Raw genomic sequence first — 13,302 nt, 5'->3', positions numbered from 1 at the left:
CATATTTTTGTAATACAGCTTGGAGCAAAGAAAGGTGGTGGCCTTGGTGCTCAGAGAGTTAAAAAGGACTTCTCTGCCATAGAAAAAGAAGCTGTCCGAAATGATCAACTACGAATGGAAGCCAGGGCTTCAGAGCTATCAAAGGAAGAGCAGCAACAGTCTGTAAGTTAAAATGGAACTAATATTTTTTTGAAGATTTACGCTTGATACCAATCTTCAGCATGAAACAGACCATTTCCTTTAAAGTATGTTTGTAAGTGAACTTGACAATATTAAAAATTCAAAGGTATTTTCACATTACAGAGCCTTGTCAGTATTTTTTTGTTACTTATTACATCAGGTTTTGTGAAATTCACTGGTTCCACATTTCAAAATACTTCTGGTGTAGGATTCACTGCAATATCATCTAATGAAAGAATGCATCTGTTTTCACAGCAGAATAATCTGCAGTTTGTTCAGCAGGTTAATTTATTAAAACCATGCCATGGTGTGAATAAGTAATTTTCAGTTCCATGAAATGTTATGATGAAGCCTCAAAGTCATTGGTACTAAAGGCGCTAGGAATATTGCCACCGGGAATATTGCCACTGGGAAAATTGTCCACCTAGGAATATTGCTACCCGGAATATTGCCACTATGAAAATAATTTCTTCTTACTTATGAAAAATTAGATGATATGATCTATATGATCTATACAGACAGACGCTACAACCTTATTTACTTATGTCCCAAACTTTTATTATCTTTTTGTCACTCAAGATTTCCCTTTTTATTACAGTTTTGAAAACTGTTTACCTCTTAAAGTTGTTAGATAGTTTTTCCAACAACCGTTATTCTGGAAATTGCTAATTACCAATTTAGATAACAACTGACTTTTTGTATAGGTTAAATGAATTGACAACGTTCGAATATTCAACTAACAATTTAGTATTTCTGCTAACTTCAGCCCATAATGGTGTCCATCATTAAGAGTGAACGTGGAAATAATATGCTCGTTGATGAGCAACAGTTTATTTATCATAAACATGGGACAAACAAGGACAATACAGTCATATACTGGGTGTGTAGGCAATGGAAAAAGAGACACTGCAAGGCTAGACTGCATACAAAAACGTCGGCCGAAGACTTTGAAGTTTTGAATCCTGTAAACGAACACACGCACTCATCAACGAAAGATCAAGTAGATGCTAAAGTTGCACATGAAACTTTAAAAGAAAAAGTGAAAACGTCTCACCAATCAAGTCGTGTCCTGGTATCTCAAGCTACAGCGTCTCTTGATGAAGCTGTTGTATCTCAAATGCCTAATACAAGTAACATAAGCAGAAATATCAGGAAGTGGAGACAAAACCTTTCAAATTTTCCTTCCGTACCAAGTGGAAGGACAGGGTATGCAATACCACTAGAATTTACAATCATAGACGGGGAAAACTTTCCTTCAATATGATTCAGGTATTGACGATCAGGATCGCATATTGATATTTGCATCTGATGCTGGGCTACAAGATTTGAAATACTTTAAGAACTGGGCAATTGACGGTACATTTAAAGTTGCTCCGGAATTTTATTATCAATTGTTAACCATTCATGTGCAGCAAGGTAAATTGAGCATCCCGCGTGTCTTTGCTCTTTTACCTAACAAGACAGAACTAACATATAAAAGACTATGAAAAAGTGAGTGAGCTTTTAAGTAGTGAAGAGCCCGAAAATATAACAACTGATTTTGAAAGGACCTGTTTCAATGGAATAATGGCTGTTTTCCCAATGTTTCCCTTAACCCTTAAACGCCTATTGGTACGTATTATACATCGACTAAAATTGTCTGTTGGGTGCCGAGTGGACATACTGTACGTCGACTACAAAAAATTTCAACCTTCGGTCAACTTTGACTCGACCGAAATGGTCGAAAAACGCAATTGTAAGCTAAAACTCTTACATTCTAGTAATATTCAGTCATGTACCTTCATTTTGCAACAAATTGGAAGTCTCTAGCACAATATTTCGATTTATGGTGAATTTTTGAAAAAAACTTTTCTTACGCACGGGCGGTAACTCAGCCGAAAATTTCATAAATTCTTTCGTCATTTTGTGGTAATTTTTGCACTGTTCTATATTAGCCGTTACATAAAGTTTTATATATGAAAATGTGCGCAGTTTCATGTACAAGACAGCAAAATACAACCCATGGTTGTAGCTTTTATCAGTTTGGAAATATTTTCATATAAACCACGATAACTGCCAAAATTTCAACCTTCGGTCAACTTTGACTCGACCGAAATGGTCAAAAACGCAATTTTAAGCTAAAACTCTTACGATTTAGTAATATTCAATCATTTACCTTCATTTTGCAACCAATTGGAAGTCTCTAGCACAATATTTCGATTTATGGTGAATTTTGAAAAAACTTTTTCCTCACGTCCGCGCCAGAAATTCTTTTCGTCACGTTGTCATAATGTTTGCACTGTTTTATATTAGTCGTTACATAAAGTTTTATATATGGAAATGTGCGCAATTTCATGTAGAATACAACAGAAAATAACTCATGGTTGTAGCTTTTATCAGTTTTGAAATATTTTCATATAAATCACAACTGCCAAAATTTCAAGCATCGGTCAACTTTAACTCGACCGAAATGGTAAAAAAACGCAATTATAAGCTAAAACTCTTACATTCTAGTAATATTCAATCATGTACCTTCATTTTGCAACAAACAGGAAGTCTCTAGCACAATATTTCGATTTATGGTGAATTTCTGAAAAAATTTTTTTTTCTTACATCTGTGTGCGTGGTAACTCGCCGAACATCTCGGAAATTCTTTCGTCATGTTGTCGTAATGTTTGCATCGTTTTACATTAGTCGTTACATAAACTTTTATATATGAAAATGTGCGCAATTTCATGTAGAATACAACAGAAAATAGCTCATGGTTGTAGTTTTTATCAGTTTTGAAATATTTTCATATAAATCACGATAACTGCCAAAATTTCAACCTTCGGTCAACTTTAACTCGACCGAAATGGTAAAAAAACGCAATTGTAAGCTAAAATTCTTACATTCTAGTAATATTCAATCGTTTAACTTCATTTTGCAATAAATTGAAAATCTCTAGCACAATATTTCGATTTATGGTGAATTTAAAAAAAAAAACATTTTCCTTACGTCTGCTTGCTGTAACTCGGCGAACATCTCAGAAATTCTTTCGTCTCGTTGTCGTAATATTTGCACCGCTTTATATTAGTCGTTACATAGAGTTTTATATATGAAAATGTGCGCAATTTCATGTATAATACAACAAAAATAACTCATGGTTGTAGCTTTTATCAGTTTTGAAATATTTCCATATAAATCACGATAAATAGAAAAAATCCGATTTTCGGTCAACTTTAACTTGGCGAAATGGTCGAAAAACTGCAATTGTAAGCTAAAACACTTACAGTCTAGTAATATTCAATCAATTAGCTTCATTTTTCAACAAACGGGAAGTCTCTAGCACAATATTTGAAAAAACGATTTATGGTGAATCGTTTTAAAATTTGTTTTTTACCAAAAAAATTTTTCATTAGCTTTAACCGTTTTGCTTACAGCGATTTAATACAATTCATGCATTTTTTTGTGATAATATTTGATCTGTTTTGCATTTTGATCGTTTTAAAATTTGTTATATAACTTAAAAATCATCGCATTTTTAGTGTACAAATAGGGCATACGGGAGACGTTTTTTAAAAGGGTTAATGGTGTGTTTTCTTCCATTTATTACAATCACTGTATAGAAAAATAGTTGAACTGGGTTTTAAGACAAGAATACCACAACAACAACGAATTTTCTTTAAAAATGCGACATTTTTCAGCCCTAGCTTTTGTGCCAAGCCAAGATGTTATTTGGGTTTTCGAAGAACTATCGGACGATGATGCGATACCACAGGAATTTCTTGCCTATTTTGAATCAAGATACATAGGAATTGAGAGAGGGACACCGAATAACAGACGAAGAGCTACACCTACGTTTCCGATCTGTTTCTGGAATGTCTATAGCCGTGTTGTAAATTCTTTACCACGAACAAATAACAACGCAGAGGCATTTCATAATGCGCTTAATAAGTCAGTTAGTAACGCCCACCCCAGTATCTGGAGACTAATTGATGCACTCAAAGATGAGGAATGCTTAGCAAAAGCTAAGAGAATTCATTTTCAGTGCGGGGATTCACTTCCAGACAAGAAAAAGTATAAAGATTTAAATGCCAGAATAAAGAACATCATCTTAAACTACAGCACTTATGATGATGAAATAAGATATCTACGTTCCATTGCTTATAACATGCATGTTTTTTAATAAACCAATTTTGTTCTCTCTTATGTATTCTTTATGATCTAAATTTTCAAAATACTTGTTCTTATAAAATCGCGTTCTTATTTTGTTTTTCTTTTTCCTCTATATTTTTTCAAGTCACTTTTATTAATGAAATATCTCTAGCAGTATTAATAGGTAAACAGTTTTTAAAACTAAAATAAAAAGAAAAAAGATTTTATTTTATAAACTTTTTGTAAAAGTCTCTTTTATAAGTAAATAAAAAATCATAGTGGCAATATTTCGGGTAGCAATATTTGGGCAATTTTCCAAGTGGCAATATTCCCGGTGGCAATTTACCCAGTGGCAATTTTCCCAGTGGCAATTGTCCGCGCACGGGTACTAAAATCCCATTGTTCAACAAATTATATTTCATTCCACAGATTATATGACTGATATAAATATTTTGGTCTCAACACACGTTGGTATTAAAGGAAATAAAGCTGCTGATACAGCAGCCAAACTGTTGGTTTGTGATATTTTTCATTCCAGAAAGATCCCATATTCAACTGATGTTATCCCTTCTTGAATTAGTCATATTAATCTAAGCCAGGAGGAGTTGCTGAGTACTGTAACCCACATGATCCTCACCCTGAATGCAGAGAATATAGACCAGCACTTACAGTTGATCATATCATAGTGATTGTCCAAGATTCAACTAACATCGTATATCAAGTATTAGAAAGAATCTTTGAAAGAAGTTTTGTCATAATCTTCAAGATTTTCAGTTTGTCCCATATTAAGTTGTTTAAAAAGGCAGTATATTAAATAAAATCTGATGTAGTTAATCCAGAACAAGCTGTGCCAGCCTTATGGGCATTAAGAATGTCAGCTCATTGGTCTGGTTAAACTATTGATTAATGATGAAAACCCTTACTTATAACAACTGCCTGAGTTACCAGAGCTTATCGAAGTTCCCAAGGGTTCTCCAGAATCCTACATGTCCTAGTCACCACTCTGAGGCATGAGGAGTCTGGTCATTTCTCCTAGATTGCACTTTATATGTATGTGAGTGATGGAGCTATGATAAAACAGACTGAATAATTTATAAAGGGAAATTATTACTTCTTTCATAAAATTCCTATTTCCTAGCCCCATCTGATCTGTCACAGCCTCATATCCAAATTACAGGAAAAAGTGAGGTAGATCACTGATGGGTACCCAAGGCTCTAAATGTTGCATCTACTGTGTTCATGTTATCTTTTTGTTAAACAATAGAATGCAGTGTCTTGGGACATTCAAATGCCACAAATTTTTGCACATATATTGTTGTGTTCTTTATGGTGGAGAGAGGGAAAGAGAGAGTGCTTTTGGATAAAATTTTTATTTGGGGAAAATTACATATTGCCAAAACTAAAGATACCCTAATTCATGTCATAGACTAACATGTTTTGTATTGACTCTTAAGACTTATATTATCTGACTGTTTAGGATTTAGTTTAGGGAAAACAGATTAGTCAGGATGTTACATACAGAAAAAAGGAGCATTCTGTGAGGATACATGTTAAACTTGGAAGTACTATTGTAGGATGCTGACCAATGGGACGGCCTAGCAAATTATAGACAAGTCATAGATGAAGACCTGGACTGATGAAAAATTAGGCTGAAATCTAACCTTGTACAGTACAGAGAAAAGCTTATTTTGAAACGCTGATGATAAAATACCGTTTTTTACATATACAGATTTGTAAATGAGGCTTTTTGGAATATCAAGTGTTGTATGGTTTTGTCATTGCATTTCTCTGTTATTAATAGGATTCAAGTTTGATTGTGTAGATATAGCTGAAATCTTTTAATTTCATTAAGTGTGAATCTTGAATCATTTAGCCCATGTTCTCTGAGTTTGTGGTTAATTTTGTCAATCTTTTAAGGAGAATTTACTAGTGTGTCTATTTACAGCTTCAGAATTTAGAACGTGCTTATGAGGATATGAGTATAGCTGGGAAAAGAGAAGAGGAGAGGATGAAAAAAGTGGATCCCAAAAAGGCCCAGCAAGCTGAACGTCTTGGTATGGGACTTGGAGTTCGAAGGTGAGTGTATTTACGAGTAATCTATATATGTACAGTAATACCCCGAACTTGCTTGAATTCACAGGCACGCAAACTTTTCATTGAAACCTAACTAATTGTCATACACAAGTTTTTCACAGACACTCAAACATTTGCGAATACTGAGAAACCCTACAGAAGTGTTTATGTTTAATTTTGTATGTAATTTGTAAGTTTTCAAGCTTTTATGTGTAAATTGAATAACATTAAATGATAAAAGTAATAATTCTCTCTCTCTCTCTCTCTCTCTCTCTCTCTCTCTCTCTCTCTCTCTCTCTCTCTCTCTCTCTCTCTCTCTCTCTCTCTCTCTCTCTCTCTCTCTCTCTTACTGAGATGAGAGAATTTTTATGGTACATGTATAAGTTTATTTTATATGTATGATAAATTTTTTACCTAATAATAAGTAATAACTTTTAAATATTAATAAGATTAATATATAATAATAATAATGATATAAATGTAATTACAAAATTTGTATGTGATACATATTTTAAACAAACAAATGTCTTTCCCTCATCTTTTTTTCGAAGCTAGAAGGCAAAGCTGTCAGACATGTCGATTTAACATGACAAGAAGAGAGAGTGTTGCTGAGCTGATTAGCGGGTCAGAGGTTTCTTACAATCTCTCTCTCTCTCTCTCTCTCTCTGTGTCTGTAATAATTCGTAAAAAATTTCACTCTCTTAAGTAAGGACAACTGTTATCTCTCTCTCTCTCTCTCTCTCTCTCTCTCGTTCGAAGTTAGCCCAACCTACGCATTACAGCACTGTTTCTCTGTATGTCTTTAACTGTACAGCAGACAATTTTGAATTGATCTAATTTTACCTGTACCGTTTACAAACTGTAAATGCACCGTTCTAAAACATAGACATAGAGCATTTCAGAACAAAGAGAAAGTGACAGAATAAAGAAGTTTTTAAAAATGAGGTTGAGAAGACTTCTAAAAATAGATCGGTGGAATGGGGGAGTGAGTCACACACACCTATATTCTTAAGTCAACCATTTATTTTATTTTTAAGGGTAATGTATTAAACTAACTTTTAAATTTCATTTAAAAGTTAGTTTAATACTGAATTTCCATCTTTTGATATCTAACGTAAGAATAACTCTCTCTCTCTCTCTCTCTCTCTCTCTCTCTCTCTCTCTCTCTCTCTCCATAATAATTCATAAATAATATAACTTGATACTCTCTCTCTCTCTCTCTCTCTCTCTCTCTCTCTCTCTCTCTCTCTCTCTCTCTCTCTCTCTCTCTCTCTCTCGTTATTCTCTGCATCTCTTCGTTGGGCGAGTCGGTAGAGCTGTGGACTAGCACTCGCTAGGCCCGAGTTCGAGTCTCCGGCCAGCTGATGAAGAGTTAGAGGAATTTATTTCTGGTGATAGAAATTCATTTCTCGCTATAATGCGGTTCGTATTCCACAATAAGCTGTAGGTCCCGTTGCTAAGTAAACAATTGGTTCTTAGCCACATAAAATAAGTCTAATCCTTCAGGCCAGCCCTAGGAGAGCTGTTAATCAGCTCAGTGGTCTGGTAAAACTAAGGTATACTTACTTTCTCAGTCTCCGTAATAATTGATAAATAATTTCACTCGCTTAAGTAAGAACAACCCTTATCTCTCTCTCTCTCTTTCGTTCATAGTTAGCGCTCACACATTTTTACAACTTATTCTCTGTACATCTTTACCTGTACAGTAGATAGTTTAAATTGATCTAATTTAACCTGTATCGTCTACGAATGTAAATGCGCTAGTGTGGCAAATACGTTCTAAAACATAGAGACATAATAAGTAAGAGTTGTATTAGTCAAAATATAAAACACTGTTTGTTCATGAAAAAGCATTTCAGAACAAAGAGAAAGAGACGCAGAATAAAGAAGTTTTTAAAAAGAGGTTGAGACGACTTCTAAAAATAGATCAGCGGGGAGAGAGAGAGAGAGAAATTCTCTTCCAACTCTCAATTTTTATGTCAACCATTTATTTCTCTTTTTTAAGGGTAATGTATTAAGCTAACTTTTAAGTGAAATTACAGTAAATTTAATTTAATTAAAAGTTAACTTAATAATTTGGGAGCATGATTAGGGTCATATTTAGTGTTTAAACTTTAGAAATAAGCATTCATTAGCATTTTTAGAGACCATGCCAAACTTACGCGAAAATTCACCCTGCCCGTAGGGTTCTGGAACCTAACCTTGCGTAAGTTCGGAGTCTGACTGTACAAAGAATTCTCTTATAGTTGGTCTTGGCCAGAATAGTACTTGTTGGCACAGTGATAGAATATAAAGGACTCAGGGCTGGAGGGCTCTATCTCCTGTCCTACAACAACTATCTCGGCTTTCTATGTCTCACTTGCACTGATGTGGCAACAGTATAAATCGGCTATCTTCATTACACTCCAGGTCTGTAGAAGATAAATTTTCCCAGTCCCATGCCTTTTCATCAGGGAAAGTGGTCAGGTTTGAGGACTCACAGCTGCTACCAAAAATAGGTTTTTCCTACATCAGAAGCTGTTGTTTGATAGCTTAGCCACTGTTCATCCTCAAAGGAGCTTACGAAAGAAATTGACAGGTGACAAAATGGCTTAGCTCCTGATGAATACATCCCAACAGCCCAGATTCATTTTTGGTCTGAGGTATAGGCACAGGTTATTAACCATTTTCTTGCAATAATGTTTCAGGAATTTTTTATTCAAGATGAAGTCATAGGTTATCAACAGTTTTCTTTATTCTGGATACTCATTCGGGTCTGGCAATGAACAGGAGACATATGAACCTATAAATGTATTATCCATTGAAGTTCTACAGTGACTTACCTAATTACAGGCAGTCCCTGGTTAACGGCGGGCTCGGTTAACAGCGATCCGATTTTATGGGGCTTGTCTAGCGATGAAAATTGGCAATTTTTGGCACCGAAAATCGCCGATTTTTGCTTATTGGCGCCAATAATTGGGTATTGGCGCCGATACATACCTAACAGAGGCGCCGATAACCCCCGAAAATCGCTTAAAAGCGCCTTTTCGGTTAGTGGCGATTTTCGGTTATCATCACACCCTCAGAAACGGAACCCCGCCGACAACCGGGGACTGCCTGTATGTTCGGTCTGGCTGTAAGATTATGGTGCCTTCACCAGTTCAGGAATACTGTCTCTAATAACCACTCCATACACTTGAAGACTTCTTCGAAGGAAACATTTCCTAAGAAAGTTAACAATAAACTCACCTTTTGGATATCATGTGACTTAGGAAAGGAGTGAGGGTGCCTTTTAATGAGGGCCACTGAAATGATTCTCAGCCCATATAGAGAGAGAGAGAGTGGTTGTTTGTGCTAAGACTTGAACCAGGCATGATATTTATATAAAATACTGAGTTCTTTTATCAGAAAGGGGGATTTTCCAAAGGGAAAAAGGTCATCATTCTTGGCCAGGAATGATAGGCCAGGAGACAACAGCAAATGACAACTATGTGTATGATTGGTGAAATGTTGTCCTTGTACAAGAGAGCCCAGTACTTTAATGCCAAACAATCAGGAAGACTGCCTTTTGCAGCATATGAGTTGTAGTTGTATTGGGCCCACTGGATTGAGGGGATGAGACTTTTCTAAGAACCTTATTCAGGGACTAGGTAATGGGAAGCCTTGCAGGAGCTAGCCTTTGCAGTGCAAAAGACTGGAGAAGAAAATTAACAGTTTTTATATTAGAACCAATTCCAAAATCATAAAGCAAGGGTTTTACCAATGCTGCCTTGTATGCGATGATTTATGTAATAGCAGGGCACTGGACCTTAGAAGATATATAATAAGATGTAAAACTGTCTCAATGGATTTTAACTGTTTAACTGAGCTTTCAGTGTGGATGTAGTCTAACCACATTTGCCATACAGATTTGTATGTTAGATAGGTGAAGGATGTAGTTTTTGCACTAGGTACCTAGCAGTGTTAGGCAAATAATCTTCATGGTAGACTAGATTTAAAAAATCCACAAGTGAAGGTCGAGGATCAGAAAGGAGGATGCTTTCGACCTCCCTTGTAGGAATGCATCTCTTACTATTGCTCCCCATAGGTGGGTAGAGCTGTCAGTGCACCACATGTAGTACGCTGTAGGTATTACTTAAGGTTCTTTGTATCATCCCTTCAGCCTCTAGCTGTAACTCCTTTCATTCCTTTTACTGTACCTCAGTTTATATTTTCTTTCCTCCACCTTACTTTTCCATCCTTTCCTAACAATTGTCATAGTGCAACTGTGAGGTTTGCCTCCTGTTACACCTTTCAAACCTTGTTACTGTCAATTTCTGTTTCAGCGCTGAATGGCCTCATAGGTCCCAGGGCTTGCCCTGTGGCCTAAATTTTAAATTCTATTCTGTGTTCTTACTGTTGCCAGAATGTTCAGGTTCAGAGACACACACACTGGAAGTTGATGGTTCTCGCATGTGGCAGGTCCACATCTAGATGTGGAAGCATGTAGGCAATTGCTGACTTGAGAGGTGCTAAGTCTAAGCCCACCTTCTTGATATAAGACATTGCAGTCATTTTGTCTAGGACTGACAAAATGTGGGTCCCATTTGGAGGTTTAGCTCTTCCTTGGGCGAGTTGGTAGAGTTGTGGCCTAGCACTCGCTAGGCCGAAGTTCGACTCCCTGGCCGGCTAATGAAGAGTCAGAGGAACTTGTTTCTGGTGATAGAAATTCATTTCTCAGTATAATGTGGTTCGGATGCCACAGTAAGCTGTAGGTCCCATTGCTAAGTAACCAATTGGTTCTTAGCCATGTTAAATAAGTCTAATCCTTCGGGCCAACCCTGGGAGAGCTGTTAATTAGCTCAGTGGTCTTGTAAAACTAAGGTATACTTATTTGGAGATTTAAATTTTCTTAGATGGAAAGACAGCCAACAGCTCCAGGAAGCTGATATGACACTTCCTCAGAACAGGTAACCATCTTCCTGCTACCAGACAATCCTCCCAGTGGCTTCCCCAAACTGTCAAGGAGGCATCTGTATGTATTATAACTCATCTGGATGGTGGAGTCAGGTTGACCTGTTTGCCAGAGACCCCTTCCAGGTCCACGGATGGAGTATCTCCTTAATCTCAGATGAAGGTGATCACAAAGCCTTTTCCTGGTATGTTATTACCAGACTCTGTAGTTATCGCAATCTCAGTAATAGATCTATCACATATACAAACTGTAACAGGCCCAGACTTTGTTGCAACTGTCATCTGGTAAAGCTGGGCTGTGCAAGGAATCTCTCAGGTCCTTTCATATTCTGGTTTGAATTCTGTTGGGAAGAGGCAGCTGGCCACGAAGAGTATCCCAACAAAGTACTGGCCTCAGAATAAAACGTCTCCTGGGTGTGAGGCAGGACTTGTTCATATTTATTAGGAAACCTTTTGACTGGAGTCAGTCGACTACCACTCGAGTTTTGTCAGCGTTCTTCTTTGGTGGCTCCCCAGGTTAACCAAACATGTAGGTAGGGCACCAGTTAAATTCATTCTATCTGGAGCACCTATAAAATAAGTACAGTATATAGAAAAATTTACACAATGTGTGTTCAAGCCTGACAGGTTGAAGCTCACCCTTCATTCAAAGGAATCCTTCTTGGGGACACAGAAGAGTGGTGGCAAATAAACACATCTTTCTCTGTTAAAAGAGGTGTAGTTTTTTTTTGGAAAAACTCCTTTAGAGGAGGGGGAGGGTGAGACCTTATCCATCCTAGCTCATTGAAGATTATACTGTGTCCCCAAGGGGAGGACTTACACTGCCTCTGATGCTGAAAACGATGACCCCGACCATGCAAGTCCTATTGGGCTCCACCTCTTCCCTTGCCTTTAATACACAGTCCAGGAGTTGATTTTCCTTTTCCCTGGTAGGAGTATGTGTCCGCCTCAAAATGGGTGCTGATGCTCTTAATGTCCTTTCTTCTGTTGTTGGAGGGATCCTTTAGTAGTGATTGGAGGCTTGTATGGCTCAGATTCTTACTGAGCTTCCTAAAGTGTAGCAAGAGGAAACTTTCAAGAGAATTTTTTCCCAGATTCCCTTTTTCCAAGAACAGCATATATTGTGAATTCTGTTATTGGGCTTGTTCAGTGAGTTTTGTGGTAACAGATTCTCCAAACAGGTCAGCCTTGTGTTTCAGAAGCTGCCCAAAAAGTTGATTCTTTTGTGTATTTCTGCAAACATGCATGTAAAAAAAATTGTAGGAACAGTGCGAGCACCATATAAAGTACGACAGACAAGGAAGTATCCTTTAATGCAGATAATAGTTCGACTTCTCAGAGGGCACCCTCAACTATACTGTACCTGGCTCCAATGTCTGTTATGAAGACTTTTTTTTTTTTTTTTCAACTTTTAAGATACTGATCGTGGATGAAAATAGAAATTTAATGTTCTGTACCCTGTGATCAATATAGTTCAGTGCATTACTGGAATCTTATTGTACTAAAATTTTTTCCAACTTTACTACTCATAAAATTTTAACTTTTATTAGTTATATAATTTGAATACTGATTGAATCAGCATATATTTGAACATTATCTAAAGTGTAGTCAGATTCTTAAATATATATGTAGCCTGGTATCATCGTTCTCTCTCTCTCTCTCTCTCTCTCTCTCTCTCTCTCTCTCTCTCTCTCTCTCTCCATCAAACATATTTGATGTAGAATTGATGAATATGACAAACATAAAATATTTCATAAATCTATTTCCTCCAATAGAACAATTTCTTGGATGTTAGGATAGTGAAACATATCAAACCCCCCCGTATTCGCGTTCTCATGGTTCGTGAACTCACACATTTGCGGGTTTCTCTGTGGAACACATCTAGCCATTTTTCGCAGAAAATTCGCTCATTTGCGGTATTTTTCATGGAGAAATATTCACTAATTACTGTATTTTCATATAGTTTTCATGAATAAATGCACTTTTTGTGATAAAACTATT

General features: G+C 36.6%; 1 protein-coding gene across 17 annotated transcripts in view; it reads left to right on the top strand.

The window, feature by feature from the left end:
• ArfGAP3 (ADP-ribosylation factor GTPase activating protein 3) overlaps positions 1-13,302 on the top strand; it is a 199,223-nt gene that overhangs the window by 104,419 nt on the left and 81,502 nt on the right. For all 17 annotated transcript variants that reach the window (XR_010854068.1, XR_010854067.1, XR_010854066.1 and 14 more), the window contains 2 exons: positions 19-162; positions 6,242-6,372. Coding sequence is in view for 14 of the 17 variants with exons in the window: in XM_067108896.1 (XP_066964997.1) it covers positions 19-162; positions 6,242-6,372 (275 nt within the window). In the remaining 3 variants the exon portion in view is untranslated. The remainder of the gene's footprint in view (positions 1-18; positions 163-6,241; positions 6,373-13,302) is intronic.

Source organism: Macrobrachium rosenbergii, chromosome 9, assembly GCF_040412425.1.
Source record: "Macrobrachium rosenbergii isolate ZJJX-2024 chromosome 9, ASM4041242v1, whole genome shotgun sequence".
Taxonomy (NCBI): Eukaryota; Metazoa; Arthropoda; class Malacostraca; order Decapoda; family Palaemonidae; genus Macrobrachium; species Macrobrachium rosenbergii.
The sequence above is the reverse complement of the archived record's forward strand: the minus strand, read 5'-3'. Positions and strand labels throughout refer to the sequence as shown.